This window comes from Xyrauchen texanus, chromosome 20 (genome assembly GCF_025860055.1).
Source record: "Xyrauchen texanus isolate HMW12.3.18 chromosome 20, RBS_HiC_50CHRs, whole genome shotgun sequence".
NCBI lineage: Eukaryota > Metazoa > Chordata > Actinopteri > Cypriniformes > Catostomidae > Xyrauchen > Xyrauchen texanus.
This window is the reverse complement of record NC_068295.1, coordinates 36,594,215-36,617,402: the sequence shown is the minus strand read 5'-3', so window position 1 is coordinate 36,617,402 and position 23,188 is coordinate 36,594,215. Positions and strand designations below refer to the sequence as shown.

General features: G+C 36.2%; 1 protein-coding gene across 2 annotated transcripts; it reads right to left on the bottom strand.

Annotated features, from left to right (window-relative positions):
• Positions 1 to 5,417: 5,417 nt before the first annotated feature.
• LOC127660345 (prosaposin-like) lies at positions 5,418 to 21,060 on the bottom strand. 2 transcript variants are annotated; one of them, XM_052150471.1, is made up of 14 exons: positions 20,918 to 21,060; positions 15,494 to 15,627; positions 15,223 to 15,297; positions 15,019 to 15,144; positions 13,537 to 13,725; positions 12,790 to 12,930; positions 12,616 to 12,672; positions 10,268 to 10,429; positions 8,522 to 8,614; positions 8,057 to 8,240; positions 7,796 to 7,959; positions 7,290 to 7,370; positions 7,096 to 7,203; positions 5,418 to 6,244 (listed from the first exon to the last, which is right to left on the bottom strand). In XM_052150471.1, exons 1-14 carry the CDS (start codon positions 20,946 to 20,948, stop codon positions 6,209 to 6,211), a joined length of 1,581 nt encoding a protein of 526 aa, XP_052006431.1. In that variant the 5' UTR covers positions 20,949 to 21,060; the 3' UTR covers positions 5,418 to 6,208. The 2 variants fall into 2 exon arrangements, with proteins under 2 accessions (XP_052006431.1, XP_052006432.1); XM_052150472.1 differs by having other exon boundaries at positions 8,522 to 8,611.
• Between the last annotated feature and the right edge of the window lie 2,128 nt (positions 21,061 to 23,188).

Here is a 23,188-nt window from a genome sequence, read left to right as displayed (position 1 = left end):
TTTTTGATTACGAATTCCGCCTCAGTCAGTTTGCAGATGACACCGTCTTCTTCCTTAGGGATCAATCTATGGTTAGCAATGCATTGCAAATAATTTCAACTTTCTCCAAAGCTTCAGGTCTTCGTTTAAATTTGAAAAAGTGTGAACTACTTGCGTTATTTGACTGTATAGATACAGAAATAATGTCAATCCCTGTTAAAAAAGAAGTTAAATATCTTGGAGTTAAGATGGTTAAAGATGAAAAACAAAGAGAGGAAATTAATATGAAAGAAAAAATTGATCAAATACAAGTATCCTTAAACCATTGGCTTAGTAGAGATCTTTCCATTTTCGGGCGTAACTTATTGTCCAAGGCTGAGGGTATATCCAAAAATCTCTTTACGTTGCTCCAAAAAACGTGAGGAAAATTAACTCCATTATATATAAATTTATTTGGAGAAATAAGACCTACTATGTTAAAAAATCTCAGTTGGTTAAAGAGTATAATGGGGGGGGGGTATCAAAACAGTGGATTTTGAGGCAATGTTAGGAACATTTCAAATAAAGTGGTTGAAAGAGTTTCTATTGAAGCCGGATTCAATATGATTTCACATTCCAAAAAGTATTTTCAAGATTTTCGGCGGGTTAAATTTTCTTTTGAAATGTGACTTTGAAATTTCTAAAATTCCTTTTAAATTATCTGAGTTTTACAAACAGGTTTTGCATCATTGGAAGATGATATTTACCCATAACTTTACCCCTCACTGTGCCACCTTGTGGAATAATAGAGTAATTGTATCAAACAAAAGGTCTTTGTTCAACCAGCTTTGGTTTGACCAAGGCATTATCTTTGTTCATGACATTTTAGATATAAACGGTGAAATCTTACAGTTACAAGATTTAAAAAATAAATGTAATAATATGCAATGTTCTCTTAAAGAATATAGGAAAATCTGTAAATCTATCCCAGTGAATCTGATACAGCTGATAAAAAACACAATTAGTTTTTCTAATGTCCAAATCAAGCTTCCAAACTTAACGATAGGAGAGTTAAACATTACGGACAAAAAAATGTGACAACAAATATTTAAATAAAGCTTTCAAAGGTTATATATATCATGATTATGATAGGAAGATAAAACTTAAAATATTAGATAATCCAACAATTATAGAAAAACATTGGAAATTTATAAAATGGCCAATTGCACCCAAAGTAAAAGAAATGCAATTTAAAATTCTTAACAACTACTATCCATCTGCGGAGACACTGAGGGGTAGATTTGGTTTTGAAGTTGACCCTTGCGACTTTTGTCATGAAAACCCAGAACGAACAGAACATTTATTCTTCCTTTGCTCAGTTAGTAGGAAGTTCTGGCAAGATGTTCATAGCTGGTTAAATAATACAATTAGTGAACTTGAACAATTTACAATTGAAGATATTCTTATTTATAATTCTAAAATGACGAGGGACCTTTCACTTTTGACTAACCTTATCATCATTATGGGTAAATACCACATTCACAAAAATAAATGGAAAAAACAAATGTAAACTGTTTTAAAAATGAATTTCGTATGTTTTTAGCCTCCTTGAACCTTGTAAAACATTCTAAACAAACTGTAGAAGCTATTTGTTATGCTGCTGAAATGTTTTTGATCCTGTAACACATTATTTATTTGAGAACAATGCCTTATTTTTGTTTATTTATTTTTATTTATTTATTTTTTCATTGTCAATCTGCATTGTGTTGATGCCTTGCCTGTTTTCGTTGTTGTTGTCTCCACGAGAGTTTGTAATAAACATTTAAAAAATTAAAAAAAACGTTTGCGACGCACTTTTAAAGGTGAGACGTTTAAAGAATAATATTATCGTATTCTGTATATTATCAGTACATCTAAATAAAAATAACTTGTAAATTAAAACCTTATAGTTGAGTATTACTCATTAAATTAGGAGATAAGGGATGTTATCGGATAACTAACAGATTAGGCAAGGATTGGAGCTGGATAAAGTTAGTAACTGAACACCCTATTAATTGTAAAATCTTTGCAAATACCTCACACATTTTTTTGTTGTTGTAATTTTTATTTATATTTAGATTGCTCCTGCTGACTTGAGCCAACCATTTTTTCTCCTCTCCATGTCAGTGGGGAAGCCATACATTCGCACACCTTTCTCTGAGCGATTGGAGCATCCCCATGCAGCACAGCAAACCATGGTGAAGACTATGCAACGACAACATGAAAGAAAGGACACATACAAAATGCTTGGCATGCTATTTAATTTATTAGAAATGTATTCATGAATTGCTGTAAATAGTTATTGCATTTATTTGAATAAAAATACAAAAAAAAAGTAATATCAGTAATATATTATTACAATTTAAAATAACTGTTTTCTATTTTAATGTATTTTAAAATGTAATTTACTCCTGTGATGCCAAGCTGAATTTTCAGCCTCATTACTTTTGAACGGCAGTTTATATACGAGTATGCTTAAGTTGTTTTAAAGCTGAATATATTGTGTATATGAATAAGTATTGTAAGAATTATACATTAGATATATAATATTTATAATACATAAATAATTATATTACTATATATAGAATTGTAAGAATTGTAAACAATAAGCTTCATTTCACTAAATTTTACATTTACGTAACTGCTGCTAATAGTTAATAGTTCATTGACCCATTGTGCGGTGCGAGCTGGAAATCACCTGTCACCAGCCTGTCTCTGTACTATCTGAAAAGTCATAAATATGACATTAGTTACCATGAGATTAGTGAAAACAATGAACATGAGGTAACATAAAAAGGCAACAGAAACCCTAGCCTGAAATAAGTTGAGGCAAATAACGGTAGCTGAACACTAATCCTCAAATATTAGCTGATTTGATCTTTAAAAACAACATCGCTGTAACAACATACTCATGCTACATACATATGTCGGTGTGTTACATAAATATATAAAATAAATGCATTTATTGACTACTAATTACCAGAAATCGCAGTTCTGTCACTCTACTCTAACAGTTTGGAATGACCGCAAAAGCACTTCCTGGAACTATCTGAAGTCTACATGAATCACGTGACGATCAAGCATTTAGAACTTCCGTTGTCGCAACTCTCTCTCTATATGGCTCTGGATTCAAACAAACAAAGTCAATGTACAGTCAAAACTACAATAATACATATATAAAGAGAAAAACAATAAAGCCAGTGGGGAAGGCTAAACATCATGTAAATATATTGAAGGACTCACATATAGAAACAGTTTTAATTGCTTTCTTATTATGTGAATGAAAAATAGTCTTTATATATATTTGAATTTCTTTTTCAAGAACCAAAAACAAAGGTTGGGATTTACTGTACTTACATTTATGTATATGAAATTTAGCAAAAATTAAAATTACATTTATAATATAGTATTCTTTCCTTTTATTTGAGGGGATATTAGTAAAACCAAATATAACATTATCTAAACATAAGGAAAAAGTGGGTTCAATGTTTTCAATTTTAAATCTGGTCAAATCTTTCAAAAATGTCCCACATGAGCACAATGCCAAAATAGATGAAACAAAGTCTCAGGCAATGTATTGCACAAAGAACAGTTCAAATAAATATCCTTTTTAAATTTAACAAGAAAAATATTAACTGGGTAGTATCGGTGTAAGATTTTGAAAGTTATTTCCTTAACTTTATTTCCTAATAAATATTTGTTTGGTAAAGCCCAGATGGCCTTCCATAATAAACCTTCCACCAGTCTATTCCAATAAACAGTTTGGCATAGTGACAATGTCTTTTTGAAGTAAGAAACGAATAGTTTTATTAATATTTAAAACTCCAGCGGTAGGAAATGAAGCTTTTACATCAGTAATCCAGCATGGCGAACGAAGAACGTGAAGCACGTGTAAGTAAAGTAAAATGTTTTTGGACAATAATGTATTGTGACTGAAAACATAATGAGGACAGTATTGATACTTTTATTGAATAAATAAAATAGGCAATTATCTAATGCTGAGAAAAAAATCTGAATATGTATGTGTGACTCTAATAATAAAAACAATAATAATAATAATAGCAGCACAAAAAAAAAATTACTTCCCGTTCTTCCTTCGCCTCGCTGTATTACTGATGTAAAGGCTTCATTTCCATTCTAATTAATCCATATTGCGTAAAAGGTGCGCAGAATCAGTGGCTTATGATATGATTAAGCTCGCATCTGATTGGCTAAAGAGTACGACAGACCCACGTGTGAAGAGATCTCTGCCAGGAAAGTCTCAAAAACACACACACGCAAATCCAAGGTGATTCACACGATTCATGGATACAGTCGTACATTTTAAACATTCGAAACTTTTTGCGACTAGTTGTATATCTATGAAGTATGTTTTGCGTTTCTAAAATGTATTTTACGTATACATACTTTTATTTTGCGCATGTGAATACCTTTTTGTGAATATATTTTTTCACGCACGTGAATTTTTTTTTTGTGTACGTGAATTAGGTTTCATGCATGTGAAATTGTCTACGCATGTGTGAATCGTTTTTTGTGCGTGAATTATTAATGAGATTGATTTGGCTCCATAAATATGAACATAGTTACTCCAAATCATCTATATTTTAAAAACTACCTGTGGCAATGAAGTATAAAATAGTTTGGCAAAAAAAGTGATCCTACAAAAATTGATACTAAGATTATATGCCTGATATGTTTACTACTATTACTACTGGGTTGATTAACCCCATTAATCCATAATGTATTGTTTATCTGTTTGAAACATGCAGCTATAGTCCACATTCATTACTGCTATAAAGACAATTAAAAAAAATATCCATGAAAGTGTATGTTAGCATTATAACTGGTCACCATCCTTATTAATCACCCACTTTTTTTATTCAGTAGCCTTGCTCTGGAAATATTTTTTCCCACTCATTTTCTCCATTAGCAATTTAAAACAAATATATTCTAATATTATGCTTTATACATAAACCAGAGATGAAACATTACAAACTTTGTTATATTAACTTTGATTTAAAAAAATATATACAAAGTATAAAAAATGTAAAAAATATTTTTTTACATTTTTTAAAATTGTATTTGATTTCGTTTTAATAGCAAAATAGTATGCAATACATTTATTTGCCAGGTAAACTTTTAAGACATTCATAAAGCTTTATTTGATTGGGCAGTCTGGAGAGTCATTTTGCAATTAACATGTCCATGGGACACCTGAAATTTGGAAATTAATATTTGTAATTAAGATCAAATCACTGACTTGTGCTTGTGTACAGCTATATAGCAGAGCTTTGTTAATCAGTAATTGTTCAAAATAAATTTGAGGAAAATGAAATGGGATTTTTACTTCCAGAACCTGATCGTTGCAACAAAGACATGACAAATTCTTTTGACAAAAAAATCAGTGAAAGCACGACAAATGGGTTTCGGTGGGTTTAATTTCAGTTGTTAAAAAAAAAGAAAAAGGCTCAGTCTGAACAGTCTTGTGCGAAGCACAAGATCACATCTGATCATTACTGAAAACAATTATCGAGCAGTTGAAGTGAGTGGTAAAAATTAAGTAGGGCCAAATCAAGACCACTTTCCCCTTCAGCTCATTAATAAGACAGAAGTTAAAGAGAATGAACTTCTGTTAATATCAAACAGTCACTATTAAAAACAAGAAGTTTAAATCAGAACACTGGCCTTGCATGTGCTTGTATATGTAGTTACAGAGAGCAGGAAGGCAGGGGATATTCAGGGGTCCTATAACTGTCTGGTACATTTAATCTTCATTCTTAGAGTTCACAAACCCTTTCATCTGTCAAAGGCACTAGCTATTTCCATTTACATTTTCCTCCCAAGACTCAAATGCTATGTGCATATTTAAAAGGAACACAGTACAACTAAAAAAAACATTACTTTTAGAAAAAGAAAGATCCCCTAGAACGCCAAAGCAGCTTAAATTCCAGTGTATTTTCCATATAGCTACACCTGCCAGTCATAACTCCCTCCAAAACCCTGCCCCCTCAAAAAATGTGAAGTCCTTTCAATAAAAAGCTGTCTTTTCCCCCAAAAACAAGGCTGTTAAATCAGTGGTGACATCATTTAAATTTGTCACTTTTAAAAAGAAAACAAAGTATTGATTTCAAAACTAAAACAACAGCGCTACAGCAAAAAAAATTAAAATAAAAGTTTCCCCAAGATTGTTCTGGGACGCTCTGTATCTCCTTTAATTCCACACGTGGCGCCTGCAGTGGTCCAAAGCCTAGAAAACAGAGATGGAAGCCTCATTTACAACAACACATCATTATATATACACAAATATTCATACCAGAGTCTGTTCGAATCCTCGATTCTGATTGGCTGGAATGAGTGTGGTTCAAACCGTTGAATGCACAGATAGATCCGGTCAGTTTAAAATCACAGTTCGATATTAATGTGCAGTTTGTAAATCTAGCTCATAACATTACAGAGCAAGCAGAGTGAACTACAGCAATTGAAAACATTTCCTAAACACTTTCATCAGCATAGCTACTGAATTATAATGGAATTCAGCTGGTTTTGCACTGAGTGAGAGAAGGAAATCAGGACCTATTAAATGCGTCACGGTCCGGCAAGGCTATGCAAGATGATTTAAACTGTGATGTGTTGTGTGCACCATGTTTCTGTACTGAAGTGACACTTATAGTCACTAGAGGCCCCCCTAAATAGTATGGTGTAGCCCTACTGGGGATTTTTTGAAGTGATATGGCATCCAAAATGATGTCAAATTAAACGCAAAGTATAGCAGCCTTGTTTGAATTAATTCATTTATGCTCACATGTATCAACAAATGGTTTGTCCAGTAATGTCTGACCATGGTGCGATTAGCACAGGAAAAATTCTCACTTTTTCATCCCTTCCACAATGACAGCTACTCATCGCTCAATATACTGGCGTTTAGTAATTACTATAGCAATTGATGTAGATATACAGATATTGACTGTCAGATCTGATTTCATTACTTACAAAATGACATTGCACACAATTTCTGATTTTTTTCCTCATGTAGGACTGTCCGCAGTGTAAACAAAGCCAAATTAATCCTTTCTATAACATGAGAATGGCAGTACTTACATTACAGCGTGCAGCAGTCTCCACGTTCTTACACCAGTATCCAGGTCCCCAGCTGCACTGCTCCAGTCCCAGCAGCCTCTGCACGGCTCCAGGACATGCTCCCAGCTTCTGTATGACAACACACATCACCTCAGTCAGCGCTCCGCAACTGACCACATGATTTGGAAGAGCGTGAGAGAGCAGTGTGATCTTACCATGCAGATGAAGTCAGGGTCGAGTGTCTGGAGCAGCAGCTGTACCAGCAGAGGTTCGTACTGTTGGACGAGCTGATCACACTACAAAGAAAACAGCACATACGTCAGTCATACAGTTTGTGCTGTTACACCCTTTTATGTACGAGCAATTTGACTGGTTCCTTGCACAATTCTTTACACTGCACAAGTTATTTTATGCAGCATCACTCTGACGTGTGCTTCAAGATATAGTGCTCTTAAAATTGTTAAATCATTATCCCATTAAATTAGTGCTAGATTACAGCAGTGTTGTAACTTCGTCCAATTTTTTTTTTATTAATTTGAAGCAAAAAATTAAGTTTGTAATTCGCCTCGTAGCATGGCCTAGAACCCTTAAAGTACTTTATGAAATCTCTGTGGAAAAATACTGAATGGCTGAAAAAGTAGGCGGGCACAGTTAAGCTTAATTACGGTACAGATCAGAAGGGTCTTATCTGGTTGAGTGGCATAATGAAATCTTAACACACCTCATCTCGGACTGAATCAGGCAGGAATTTGCAGACCTTCCTCACGGCATCCTCAATCTCTGCCTGAGTAGCGTTTTGCTCCATGATCCCATCCACGTAACGCACAGCCATCTTACACACGTCACACAAACCGCCATTCTGAAACTTGGCAATGTCCATTTCAGCTGCAGGGCAGGAAAAAGGACAAGAATAAAATATTTCATCTGAAGACAAATTTATAAATAATAATAAAAAAACAAGACAAACATTATATGTACTAACGGATAAAGGTGCGGCTGGCCTGATTGCAGAGCCCGAGGAAACCGCATATGGTTTTGGGGTCAGCCTCCTGCACGAGCAGATCAATGATGGCCTTTCCATAGGCCTCAATCAGGTCCTTGCACTGAGTTGTGAGTGTGGAGGGCAAAATGTCACAAACCTTCTCCACAACCTGCACAATCTGTTCCTGATGAAAGAAGGAAAAAAAAAAAAAAAGAAAAAGTGTCAGCACGCACTAAAATGGCAGAATCATGTACACTCTAGATGCAAATTCTACAGAAACATCAGAGTTCATGAATCTTTAGATTTGAGCTCTACATAAAGTATATTTGGTGAAGTACATTTCATTCAGGTATTTAATTCTGTAACATCACAGTATAAGTAAATGTAGAGATTTCCAAGTGGTTATAGGAGTTTTCATTTTGGTAGTCTGACCATCAGAAAACTTTTTCATAGGTGGCGTCATACCTCGGATGTTTGACCCTCAAGCATTGCCTCGACCTCCTTTATGACATACTCGCAGATGGCACACTGTGGCGGGTCACGCACACGCATCATCTTCTGTCAAAACAAACAGACACTTTAAGGAAAGGTCATGCATTTAGACACTTGCCTCATTCAAGTTGTAATAAGACAGTATTAAAGTGACAGTTCACACAAAAAGGACAATTCTGTCATTATTTAGGGTGTTTTCAACTAGGGTCCTCTTTAAAAGAACCAAACTCAGACCACTTTAAGTGGACCAAATAGTGAACGGAGTGAAAAAGGACCCAGTTCTCTTTGCATTCACAATATGCGACCTTGAAAGTGCCTCATAACTCTTTTTGTTCCACTTGACCGGTTACATATGTCCAATCACACGGTGTTGTTTTTGTGGAACCCAGACCACTTTTTAAGACCAAATTGATGAGATTTTTTATGTCTATATAACATTTTAAGAGGACAATTATCCCTACATATTAATCATGTTTAATACCCTTAAAATGAATTAACATTAGTACAGGAGTCTTTGCACAATAAAACATTTTATTGATCTTCTGCATCAAAAAAAGAACTATTACATAGTGTAAAATATATCATATTGTTTGGGGGAAAGCAATGCATTAAATACAGTATTATGAATATAAAAATATAATGCATTCAGAGGCAAAATTCAAGTAATTAAATAATAGATTATGGTAGATTAGATGCATTACAAACAAAAAACACGATTGATCATGGTTTTATCTATTGACCGCCTAGGGCAATATCTATGCACTGAAAACAACAGTAATATATTTGTATAGTAATCTCTTAACTGTCACGCTACATTCCAATGCAGTCCGGTTAAACATATTACATAAAGTTTTAATCAGCAATTTACAGTCATCTCCATAGAAACGGAATAAGCAGCTTGTTGAGTCTCATCTCTGCCTATCATTACTGGTGTATGGTAACCTCTCAGGGTCAAACATGTTTGGCATTATGTGAACGGGAAAATCAAGTTAGCCTGGAGCGCTTCGTGTTCACAATGCACGGTATTAGCAAACTGAAATTCAGGCTGCAAGGGAACGGTACTCAGACCATCTCCTGAGATGTCTCGGTTCGGGCCATTTTAAAGGGGTCGGAGATCATTTGGTTTGTTCCCATATGGGCTAAAAATACCACGAACTGTGCTCAGACCCCTAAAATGGGCTAAGTGTGAAAACACCCTTACACTCATGTGGTTTCAAACCTGTATGATTGGAACACGAGATGTTAGCAGAATGCTTCACTTAGTCACCATTCAGTTTTTATTGCATATTTTTTCAATGCACTTAAAGTGAAATGTGACTGAGGCTGTCAAGGTGCCTAACAGCTTTTGTGTTCGACAGAAGTCAGTCAGTCATAGAACAGGAGCACAAGTAAATTGCAATTTTCATTTTTGGGTGAACAATCCCAGGATTAATATAACTGCATTGCAAATTATATTACAGACACCAAACCAGCTATTGTTCTATTTGAATGTTAAAAGTGAACACACTTTCTGGTGTCATCTAAAGCCTAGTACACACTACACGACTCAAGTTAGTCTCCTTTGATACGACTGGTCTGCGACAAGCATGTACATGTTTGGTTTTCCTCTGAATACTTGGATCATATTTGGAGTCATATAAAATCATCATATTTGGAGTCATATAACTAAGTTTCACAGGTTCATACTCTATGAAATCAAAAGAAACAATACTCTTCTACCTTGGCAACGACAGGTGTTTCAAGTTTGATTGCAGGGAACATCTTGACAGCAGGGATGGATTTACTGGCAGGGATGGATTTGGCAGGCACCAGTTTCTGCATGAGTACACTCTTGGGCCCGGTGGGGCAGAAACCAGCACGAAAGCAAATGTCCTTGGGTTGCTATGGAGAAATTGTAAGTGTATAGATAATCAGTTATGTAGTGAGAAACTGTGCACTGTTTAAACAATACGCAAGATGAGCGGTATTCCTCAGGCATGCAATGACTGGCATTTTTATGCAACATCTTCCAGCAATGATGTCATGCAGCATCCATTACGTTACACCACTGTGAACAAGGGGTTACATATGATGACGCTCCATCTCATGCACAAAGTATCTCATACCGCCCAGTCAGTCGGACAGAAGATGCGCATGCAAACACAGGACACATGGATGATTGTATGATCTGATGGATGGAATAGATGAAAGTCACAGTTGCTGCTGGTCTAGGCACAGCACCAACTATTTTATCCAATACAGAGCTCAAGTAGCATTTTAACTAAAACTGGTGCCTTCAAAAGGCAAGTATTGGAATCATGAGGATTTTAATGATTGCATTTCTGATTCCAGTTAATAGCTTTGATTTGTTTAGTACTTGAATAATTGGTACTTATAAATGTAAGGCACTCAAATATACCCAACATCTTCAACTCTCGGGCATTTTTGGGCTGTTGCCTGCAAGTTCACAATCAAATTTTAAAAAGCACACCATTTAGACATACTGTGGGCTAATTGCCAAAAACTGGCTAATTTTTTCATAACTGTTCACTGAATATCTCGGCCTCTGAGTGGACTAGAAGCTCAATGTAGGGGTCATTAGAAAGCTGAGATCAACGGTCTATAACTTATTTTCTATGATTTGTTTATAATCTTTCTCCTGCTGGACCACATATTTTGTTCTGGACAAAGATAACATTGGATTATTCACACAAGGAAGCTCACAGACAAGTAAAACAAATGGAAAATTCTTTATTAAACTGCCCAAGGTAAAAGCAGATATAAAGTTAAGCTATTTGGAGCTTACAGCGGCAGAGATCGTTGCATAAGTGACGTTTGTATTTGATGACTTAAAAGATATCATGTTTCGCTTTGATCCTTTTGAATTGTGGTATTAGTGCAACAAAATAACTGTTCAATTGCATTCCTGAGAAAGCTCTTATTTCATAATTGATTTGCCAATTTAAGTGCCATATGAAAGACATGGCAAATTAATATTTCTACCACATTGCCTCTAAGAGGCGCTGATCTGCAATGCCTGTTTTCAGGCCTTATTTTGTTATTTTATGTAATATAAATGCAGAAGTAATGGTTGTCTATGAAAGATCAGATTCCAAGCTTTCAAACAATCCCGTATATGTCTAACATGCGTTTTCAAAGACTTGAATATTTTAAGCGTTAGCTTTTCGTGAAATAGCACCCCCTTTTTGGACCGAATCGTCTGATTGTGGTTATTTGTTTTAATTATTGTGCAATTCCAATCACATTTACTGTTCAAATAAGGGACAGTTAAGTGAATATAGAAATTCCATTAACAGTGCGGGTTTAGGGGTCTCATTCAATTGAACTATGAGCGTCTCTCTGAGCTGCACCTTATCCCATTCAGTTCAGACTGCAAGCTCAACTAGTCTTAAACCCATGTCTTTTGTCATAACTCAGGAATCCCTGTCAGAATAATTTAGTATGGCATCACAGAAGAATGCAGACGCACATTTTTTATATTTTTTCCCAACCCTATTCACAGAAAACATGCTCTATTATAGACCATTGATTTTATAATGAATTAGTCTGGTACTACACCTACAAACCAAACCAAAATGGAACCCCAAGGGTTAGACCCATTTTAACATTGCAAGTGAGTGGCTAGTCTACACAACAGTACAGATTAGCAATGTTTTTTGGATTAGAAGACGGCACAGGTGAAAAGCCACATGACAGATTAAAAGCAACAAGCTAAGATAAGTCTAGCAGGTCAGAGAGACCTACCTGTTCCTGGAGACAACAGCAAACAAAACCAGAAGATGTGAGAGGAAAAAGGAAATGAGGTGAGATGAGGAATAAAACAAGAAAACAAGTGATTAGAGATGTGGATTAAGCTGGCAGATATGCAGAATGCTTTAACAGGCAGGAGAACAAGAGCAGGTCTGTTCACTTGACTGGCAAAAACGGCAACAAGCTCTACATCATTTTAAAACCGCTCGCTGTGCCACAAGGAGGGGAAATTTAGGTCACGTTTCCGCAATGGAGGATGGATGAAACTACTCGAATGCCTGCACAAATCAGAAAAATTTAAAAATGCAATTACTTACCATAGACATGAGCTGTTGAATGACCAGGGGTCCGTACTGGCTGATGTACTCCTTACACTGTTTTAAGAAAGATTTAAGGCTTTAGATTTAGGCTTAGTTCAAATCTAGTTAGCTGGCTACATAGGCAGCATTTTAAAGCATTAAAGACAAGCCCCCAATTCCAAATGTGCTCACCATATCAGACATGCCAGGTCCCAGGAGTTCACACTGGTTCTCCACTTGCATCAGCAGAGAGTTGACAAATGAGGCGTTGGATTTGGCCTGATCCTGAGTGTCAGTGATGAATGTAACGCAGTCCTGACACACATCTCCACTCTGCAAACAGAACATCAGTTATTTAAGGAACTGTCAGGATGAGACAAATGTATGTGCGTTTAAAAAAAAAAAAGACAAACATAGGTTTGTGGGAAACACTATAAAATAGTCACAAAATATACTGGTCAATGGCTGGGCTAGATTTCAAATATTTATGAATCACAATGATTTTCTGACAGTATTAAGCAAGATCATGAATATTGCAATAAAGAGATAAACCGTGTTTCACCAGATTTGTAATTAAAACTACACACTGTGTATACACACATTTGGGGGGATATAAATTAAAAATAAAAAACATTTACTTAATGCATTAAAATGTTTAATCTCCTTGAATACAATGGCTGTTTAGTTAAAATTACTTTGTTTCTCAAATAAAAAAGACAAACAAATAGATTTATATTTAATTTATATTGAATATCATCAATTGGCTGAAAAATAGAGAGAATCAATAATGCGCGTGTTTGAGCAATAATAGTGATGCTTGCCGTGGTGTATTTGTTTTACACATATAGTGTATAGCAATTTCTGACACATTATTAATTAGGATCTCATTGGCCTTTTTCCATTAAAACATACTGGTGGATGACAGCAATGACACATTACCTGTTTGGGGGTTTCCTCCTTGACATTTTCTTTGGGGTAGAGCAGTTGAGGGATGTTGAGCAGGAAGGGGTTGACACGCTGGGTCAGGTCCACTTGAGGGATTTCATTTGACATAAGCAGAGCTTTAGCTAGAGCTGCCTGCTGGGACACACACAGGCCCATAGCACCACACACCACACTAGGGTTGTCCTGCCAGACAGAAACGCAGAAGCATTGTAAGTAATTATATAAACAATTAAAAAGAATCTGCAACCAAATCCTCAGACCTCCTTCAGTTCTACAAAGAAGATTACGACCGATGCAATGGAGGAAGAGCCTTTTACACTAAGGTTGCTTTGTAGAGAACCAGCACTCTTATTAAAACTCTTTGACTGAGGCCCTCTTCCAAACCCTTGTGAGCTGCCATCAAATGTCTACATAGGCTGCTACTTTTAAGCAGTATCAGTCAGTCCACACAATCCATTTGTCATTAGCCATATTTCCAATTTCGGGCAAAATGATGGCGTGCTAGTGCGTGGCAGGGAAAGTTGTATTCTCACGGTCACTTCCATGGATTCATCATGCCTCCTCAGGGCTGCCTCTGGGACAACGGCCAAAAGCCTTTGGCCCACCGGTAACCCTTGGTCCAAACAAGGCTAACTGGGAATTGAGGTGGGGTCAATGTCAAATGCATAGTTCTCAGAGTCAGGTCAGATCACCGAACATCCAGGTTGTTTTTCCAGCACATAACAGTACAGGTTTGACATAAATGTAAAAATAATTGCAGGCACAGTACAAATCCGTTAAAACGCACAAATGGACAAAGCGGTGCCCAAACAAAGAACTTTCCATGGTTCAAAGGGTGCTGGGACATCGTCCCGCTGTTAGCGGAGACAGCACTCTGGATACCATGGCAGTTACAGTCAAAGCCAACTTATCTTGCTAGCAAATCAATGTTTACATACGATATAAACTTGATATTCTAGATAACATGATAAATCAGCTTGAGCTTCCCTCTTGCTTATGAAATGGGCGGGGTGTGTGACATTGGAACCAGGGTGGCGTATTAAGGGTGGGCTTTAGGGCAACAGCGGGGCTGTTGGTCCGATGGTGGGAATGCAGATCAATTTTGGTCTCAGACTGGCCCGATAGTGGAAAAGAGGCTACTGACCTCTGATCTCGGAGACTTGAAAGGTTTACACATCACACAAAAAAAATCTATTTTCCTATGGAGATAGGGATTTCTTTTTTCCAGAACCCTGCTGTTGCATGCCACAAGAGTTTGTTGTTCTTTTTTGTTTTTTTATGACGTCGTTGGAATGCACCCATGACAGCTGAAATTGTTTACAATGTTTAGAGGGGAGCATGAATCATTGTTCGCATTTTGAGGCAGATTGTGGTTGTTCAGTATCGGTACTTTCAATACTTTCTACCAGATCGAACTACCATCAACTAAAAGGGGAATTATGTTAACGGGGAAAGGATATCATGTATTCTGCTCACCAGCTCTCCTTCGATTATGCCCATGAGAATGGGGAAGTAGTTGTCCACAATATCCTGGCACTCTCCAGCCAGGCCCGTATCAGGGATCAGGTGACAGACCTTCTCCATGTATCCAAGGATTTCACTCTAGAGATAACACAAGAGTTTAGCCTTTGACCTTACACAAAAAGCATTGAGAACTTCAGTGTTATCATGTCAACATACCTCTGTGCCATTATCCTTCAATAGTTGCTCCACCACCACGATCACCTCTTTGCACAGATCACATGGCACAGATTTCTACAAGATAAAAAAATAATAATGTATTGTACACAAGTGCATAGATTTGGCTCCGTGAAGCATTTACCCACGTTTCCATTGATCATGTTTTAAATAATGAACTTGCTCATTATTACGGAATCTATGTCCCTGATTGTATGCTTAGAGGTTATTATTTGTTTAAGTACTAAAGAACTTGATAATCAGGTCAACCCACCATCTGAGGCTTGATCCACACATTCTGTTGGCAGTGTTGAACTGCACCGCAAAGTGAAGCAGTCTTGACATTCTGGCACCAGTAGGGGGGGCCACGGGCACACTGCTCCGTACCCAGCAGTGGAGTTGCCACCGCTAGAAAGAAAAACAAAATAGATTAGCCTTGTTCAGAATAGTCCGTTAACATCCGACTATCATACTAATATTGCTACATTCTACAACATGTTCAATACCTATCAGTTCTTTTGACCTACCATGTACCAGAATGTGCAGTATACATAAAACACTGTGCAATATACCAAATCCAACAATGCAAGTCGCTTTAAAACACAATCACTGCCCCAACCTTGAGGCTTCATTTCACTATTGAGCTCTAATTTTTTTAAATAAAATACTTTTAGACTTTCGCAATCCAATTTTCCACACTGAAATGTAGAGATTGCGCGTGCTTTAAGATAGGAGAGCAAAGTCATTTTGTTTCATGGAACTGAAACAGGATATGAAGCCAACAGAGAAAAAGCTCAAGGGAACAGACAACGTGAATATTTCCATTTGAAAGAGAATGCATTTTTAAACCAATAACCTGAAAGTTGCATGGGTGGGTCAGGAAAGTCCCAAAACTCACAGAAATGCAGTTACTTTTGATTCCAGTGCAACGCTCAATTAATTCCTTAAGTAAATCCCACAAACAAAGATGGGAGACAAATTAACGAGTAGGCACACGTAAAATCTGCATCCAAAGATCGCTCCCCAGATTTCCACAGAATTGAAACACCCTTCACTCACGCAGTTATACACATTCCTCGACTCTTGAATGTTTGTTTATTAAAGTTTTTGGGCAATTTCATAATTCTTTCAGCAATACAAAACTCTGCTCCACGAGTCACCTTTTCAGTATTTATATCCCAAGAATGGAATGACAGTCTTTTTAGATTTTGACAATCAATTAATCTAACGATTTTTAGAAAGATTATTCGACTATCCGGGCGATTGCAACGATTAATCATTAGCTTTTAACCGACAATTCAGCTTGTGCCCTGACTTAAAAGGTTGTATTAAATGTGCTTACGAACAATAAATAGGAAAAAATAATATTTTAAAAATACCTCTAAATGACATTCACTGAATTAAAAGGGGAAAATAAATACTTTTTATTAAGTTGAATTCAGTTAAAAAACAATTACTGCAAAAAATCCTATCGTTATCAACAGTTTTTGTCTTGTTTTCCATTTAAAATGGTCTAAAAATCCTTATAAATATACTTAAGCAACATACAAGATATTTAGACTTGCTTTAACAGAATGTATCTTAAATAAGTGTATTTTTTCACTTGGTTATACAGATAATGCGAGTGCATTATATTGCTTATCTTCAAGATTTATTCTCTGAAAGGAAGTCTAAATATCTTATGCTGCTGCTCAGGTGAATGCATCTTTTTTAAAGGATTTGATATTTAAAAATATTTATTTTTAATATTACATTCAAAATTTTTAGATAATTTTTTTCTGCAGTATAGATGCTAAAGAAAATGTATGTTGTTTTAAAGGAGTTTGATATTTATATTGGAAAACAAGCCAAAAAAAAAACGTATTTTGTTGCAGTGTAGAATGGAGCGAAGACTACCTCTCTCACCTTTCGGTTCACTTCAAGCCATCTTTAACTCACAAAAAGAAACTCTCTTATAAATAAAGCTGCGTATTGCATGTTTTCTTCACAATAAGATATTGAATCATAATATATGTCACTGTGCATAAGTCACAAGCCATCACGTTATAATCTAGCTGCTCGTGGGGCGAGCTCCGCCGCGACAGAGTGTGCCTCAGCCGGGTGCAGTTTCAATCTCACCCCCTTAGATCGGGACATTCAGCGTCTTCTTCCTACAAGTATACCAGATGAAAAGATCAAAAACAGACATGTTGGAGACATACATGTGCTATCTGGGTGCGTCTTCCTGCTAGAACTACCACTTACACTTCCATTTCTATCAATGTCATCAGAATTGAATTGACTGTAATATAATAGTGGCTGGTTGTTTGTATTGCCATGTTAAGCCAGATAGGCACTTTGAACCTTTAATTTGAGTTTTTCACTGACATTTTGTTAACACTGACATGTCATAATTGTAATACCAGTTTGTTCACTTAACCTCGTGTCAATGACTTACATTTTATTCTCCACTAATAATATTGTGTAATCAACATAAGCTTAAGAAAATAATACGCCAGTGGGCATTCATTTCGCCATAGCAGCCCAAAGTAGTCGGGTCAACCAAAGCAAAGAGAAAAATAATACAAAATGCTGAAGAGCGGCCACCTAAAGATTATGGGACTTGGAAAAACAAGAAAGCTTTATACAATTGCCCAAGAAATGGTGGAAACAAATGGCTCATTCACAGAGTTGCATAAATAATAGTTAACAAGTTCTGAGAGCGTTTTGCCGAACAGATAATAAAGCATTTACGAGAACAAGAGGGTTCAATAACAATAGTTATAACACAGATAACCTAGTATCATTGTTCAGTGACATGCTATAGCCAATTTCATCAAAAATGATTTTCAATTCTTGAATAGTCATTGTGCAGTTTAAGGACCATATGACAAACTTTAAGTGAAATGTGTCCAGCTACAGCACCTAAAATTTTCCCTACATTCATTTAGCTTTTCACTTAAAATCCTGATGTTGAATAAATAAAAACATGTGTTTTATGTCAGCTACCTGAATGCTGAACCGGTTATGCATCAAGCGGACACTAAGGTTGCAGCGGTATACCAGTTTCACGGTACGACAATTGACAGTTTTCATACCATGTAAATTTGCTTATCTACAGCATTGAGTAAAAAATGCAACCAAACAGAGACTCTCACCGGCACATGCGCACCTCCTTTCCTCCTAGACTGCCGTCAGACTCGTCAACTTGCAACGCGCACACACGCAAACGCACGCACGCGCACACGCACACACACGAGAAAATATCAGAGAGAAGCACAGAGAGGGGGTCTGACATAAGTGAGTGTGTGAGTTAATGCAGTGTTTCTCAACTGGTTTATTCGGACTGGGTCAAGGACAGCAGGGAAAGAACAATGCCATGGTTCTCCCATTGAAGATATTTTGCCAGTCGCCAAAATGATAGCCTATTTAGGACTGCCGAGGCAGATTTAATGATAATCTCGCAAACAGCTAAAGGCTTCTCATCTGCACTTTCGCACGAGTGTAACAATCTCACGATCATGATCTGCTTTTCTCTGATGCGCACGTGCAACAACCGGGCTTCCCTCTATACTGCGGAGCGCAAACCTCAAAACTGATGTGACCAATTTAAATTCTAGTGAGACTTTTCTAGTTTAAAGCGTTACGGAGGAAGTCAAGTCAAACCTCTCAAACAGTAGCAGTCCTGACATGCCAAACAGCGAGGAGGAAAAGCTCAACAATGTGCTATGCGCCAAAAAAATTTAATAATTTCACACAATCACATTTTCAAATTTGTTTCAGGATTTTACATGAGTAAACGTAATTGTTATATTTTGACAAAATTTTAGTTTCATATGCAATAATCTACCTCAATAAAACCTCATTTTATATCAACAGTGGCAGATGTTGTTAAAGTTTTAAGATGCGTTTCAGCTAGTATTTATTTTTCATAAATGCATTAATTTATTATTATTATTATTATTATTATTATTATTATTACTACTCTTATTTAAGACTAGCTACACCGACCTAACCATGATAATGAGAAGCCTTTCCTTCTGTGTAATATGGGTGTTCTTTATGAATCACGTGATACTAATGGGCTCATACAAGTAAATACGTTCCTTAATTTTAAAAAGGGGGAAGAGAAAACTTCCTGTCACTTTTGTTGTTGACATCAACAATAAAAATAATGGTCACTTGATGCATGTCATTGTACTGGAAAACCATGAACAAAACTAGGCAACATAAAAGGAAATGTGGCCCAGGATACATTAAATACAGGTTATGTTTAATCTATTGCAGGTCGACACTTGATGTCGACCTGCAATAGATTGACCCTAGCAGACACAAATCGTCACACTTCAAATTCCTCTACCAAACCAAGAACTATCGGTTTATAAAACAGTCATGCACAGTGTAGGGCTAATTGGCCTATATAGGCTCCTTTTATTACAACATGCATTAAAGCAACAACATCCTACTGCCAAGAGCCAACTAGGGCACTGTTCCCAGCTTCCTTTTGTGCCATTACTGATAAACCTGCATGTCAATGAGAAGTGAGGAATTCTGGTGCACGGAGGCAGATATAACAAATAAATGATTAAAAAGCCACAATCTCAAGGCTGTGAGACTGACCTCACTAGGCATAAATGTGGTCTTTCATGCTGTGATTTATATATCTTTAACTGCAAAACCAACAATTAGAACGAAGAAGTGAAATTGTGACTGTAATCACAAATCCTAAAAAGGGAACAGATAAAGGGATATATGACTTATGCTGCTATTAGTCATAAGCGTCTGCAGACGAAAAAAAAAAGCAACTGTAATTGAGAACATTCACTTATTTTGCACATTAAGCACAAAGCCAAAAAAAAAATTAAAAAATGTTGGCAGGATAAAAAAAAAAAAAAAAAATAACACACTAGGAAAGAAAACAGAATTCCGTCAACTCATGTCTACATCATCATGATCACTACATTACAAGGCTAAAAGACTGAAAATGCGTTTATTTCACTGCGTCAGTAATTCGACACCATCACAGATAAGGTTAATGAAATCAATACTTCTGATTAAAAATAGATCTCACACGAAACTAAAGATTATGACGATAAATGGAAAAATGATGCGTCATGACAAGGAAATGATTGGCCTCGATCAATAAACAGAAAGCAACCTTGATTTCAAGAAATGTGTTCAAAAGTATAATAAAACAGCACTTTAGCAAGTCAAACTACAGTATTTGCCTCGGTTTAAGACACAATTATGCAAATATTGATTTATAAAAGATAACTTTCGAAAGGGTTAATATCTGCGCAACAAAACAATGGTGCACAAACTGCCTGAATCTACTAAAATAAAACGCACAAAAGCATAAATTCTTCAAAATACAAATTAATTAATTTATTGTTAGACAACAATAATCCGGTTAGCTAACAGCACGGGATATTTGTGTCAATATTAAAAACTATATAAACTACATACAGAAGAACAACAACACTTATTATTTGATATGACTATTCTGCTAATAAAATCCATTTAAATATATATATATATATAAACATTTCGACGTATTTGTTCACGTAATAATTCCACTGACGCGGGTTGGACCGTCAGTAACCTACATGACATGTTTACCAAACACTCACTCCGCCATTACATACTGCGATTAAGCACTTACATGACTCAAATTAAACCACAAAACACTGAAAGACATCGAAACTGAGCTGTATATTACCGGTGGAAATAAAAAGAAGCGTGAGAAGCATTATGTCTTGATGAAGCTTTTCGATCTCGTCTGTGTCGTCTGGCGGCTGTTTATGCTGCGGCAGAAGGTCTTCTGACTAGTCTTATGGTGATCTCACTATCAGCTGACCTGCTGGCTCACGTGATCTGACTGGGGCGTGTCTACAAGCGACTCTTGCTTCTGACTTTTAAAGGATTTCTATGAATTTATGTTATTTATGGGGAGACCAAGGCTGGTTGCCACGGGGAAAGTTGTTACCAGTGCTAAATCCAGTTACACAAGTGCTTGTTATCTCTAGGGGGTTGGTATGTTGGCTTTAAACACCTCAATTTCAAAGACAGTTCAAATGTCCTTCACATTAATATTCCAATATCATCAAGGTAGCTCAGCAAGTATTGATGCTGACTACCACCCCTGGAGTCATGAGTTCGAGTCCAGGTGTGCTGAGTGACCGCTCTACCATGAGGACCTACTTAGTGGGAATTGGGCATTTCAAATGGGGGATAAAAAAAAATATTTCAATAGCATTGTAATTTTTTTATTATTTTTCTTAAGCAAGAGAACACAGTAAAAGCACACTGGAAAACATTCAAGTAAGAGTCAACTGTAGCCAGGGTTGGGGAGTAATGAAATACATGTAACAGGATTATGCATTACATTAGAAAACAGTTACATTCAAAAAGTATTTTGATTACTGAACAGATTACTTTGCATTTTATTGTCATTTGTTTCATTTAATATTTAGTCCTTTCAGATGGAAACATTTATACATATAGATGATGTGATCCAAAGTGCATTTGAACAGCGGTGAAACACTTTCTTATGATGTGTTACATTCATACGAGCACACAGTAGTAAGTTTGAACTGTAAATTGTTAGCTTTACGCTAAGCTAAGATGCTATTTCTAGCCGTTTTACATGCACATGTTACCAGACATGATCATATTTTTAATATTAGGGCACAAATCATATTCTTGATAATAATTTTTGTATTGTCTTCCTGTAAAAATATCTAAAAATCCTTAAAGCAAGATCAGTTTGATTGATCTTGTTTTAGAAACAACACTGCAATGTATTTTTATCATGTGTATTTTGTCTGTCTGTACTGACGGAGTTTTATAGTCAAAACAAGTGAAAAAATCTACCAGTGCTGAAGAAGTAATCCAAAGTATTTACAATACGTTACTGACCATGAGTAATCTCACGGAATATGTTACAAATTACATTTTACTGCATGTATTCTGTAATCTGTAGTGAAATACATTTCAAAAGTAACCCTCCCAACCCTGTAGACTAATAAAGAAGGTAGATTTCAACCAAAAGGTAGAATTGTGTTTTAAGGACAAGATAATTTTTCATTAATGACTGTAGCAGAAAAAATCATTTTGGGACAAGTTGACATGTTTTATTTGTTGTTATTTTATACCTTTAATATTTCAATTTCTATTGGCCAAACGCAGTTTAAAATTTTTGTTTATTACTGTTAGAAATAGGTATATCTCAGCCCTGTCCAAGAGAGAAATGCTGAGTTGCTGCATTCCATTCCGAATACATTATCAGACATATGTTTCATGTTAGCATGGAGCTCTCTCTCTCTCTCTCTCTCTCTCTCTCTCTCTCTCTCTCTCTCTCTCTCTCTCTCTCTTCCTCTGTGTATACATTGTGTTGTGTGTAGATTGTAATAGTGTGTATGCCAGAGGTCCGAAGGCTCTCAAGGAATATAGGAGCCATCACCATATGGAATCGTTATCTGTGATATCTGTATGATGTAATGCGTGTTCTCATTGGATAACACTGTAAACCTCCCTTTTAGTTTCGCACTATATCTTTGAATGCAGGACTTTAGAAGAGCGAGCTTTTCTATTCTTTATTTCGCTCCCCAACGTTGGATGTTTTGTATTGATTTGATTCACGACTCAATAAAATCCGGAGAGGAAAAAGGCACTGAGGTTTAGAATATCTTATTTCTAACAATTGGGGGCTCGTCATCGGGAATCTCCAAACGGTAAGAATTCTAATTCTCCTGCAAATGAAGAGTTAATTCTTACTGTTTGTTGAGACATAATTTTAAAGTATATGATTATAATGTGATGATAGTGCCGTATTGTGGTATTCCTCGTGTTTAACTAATGCGGGAAGAGCGATAAAGGCCCTGATCAAGTTTATTTATCGTTAGTACGGTTTCCTCGTATTTTTGATAAATGCGGGAAGGTTTCCTCGTACTTCTAATGAAATACGGGAAGAACAAAGAAAGAGACATGA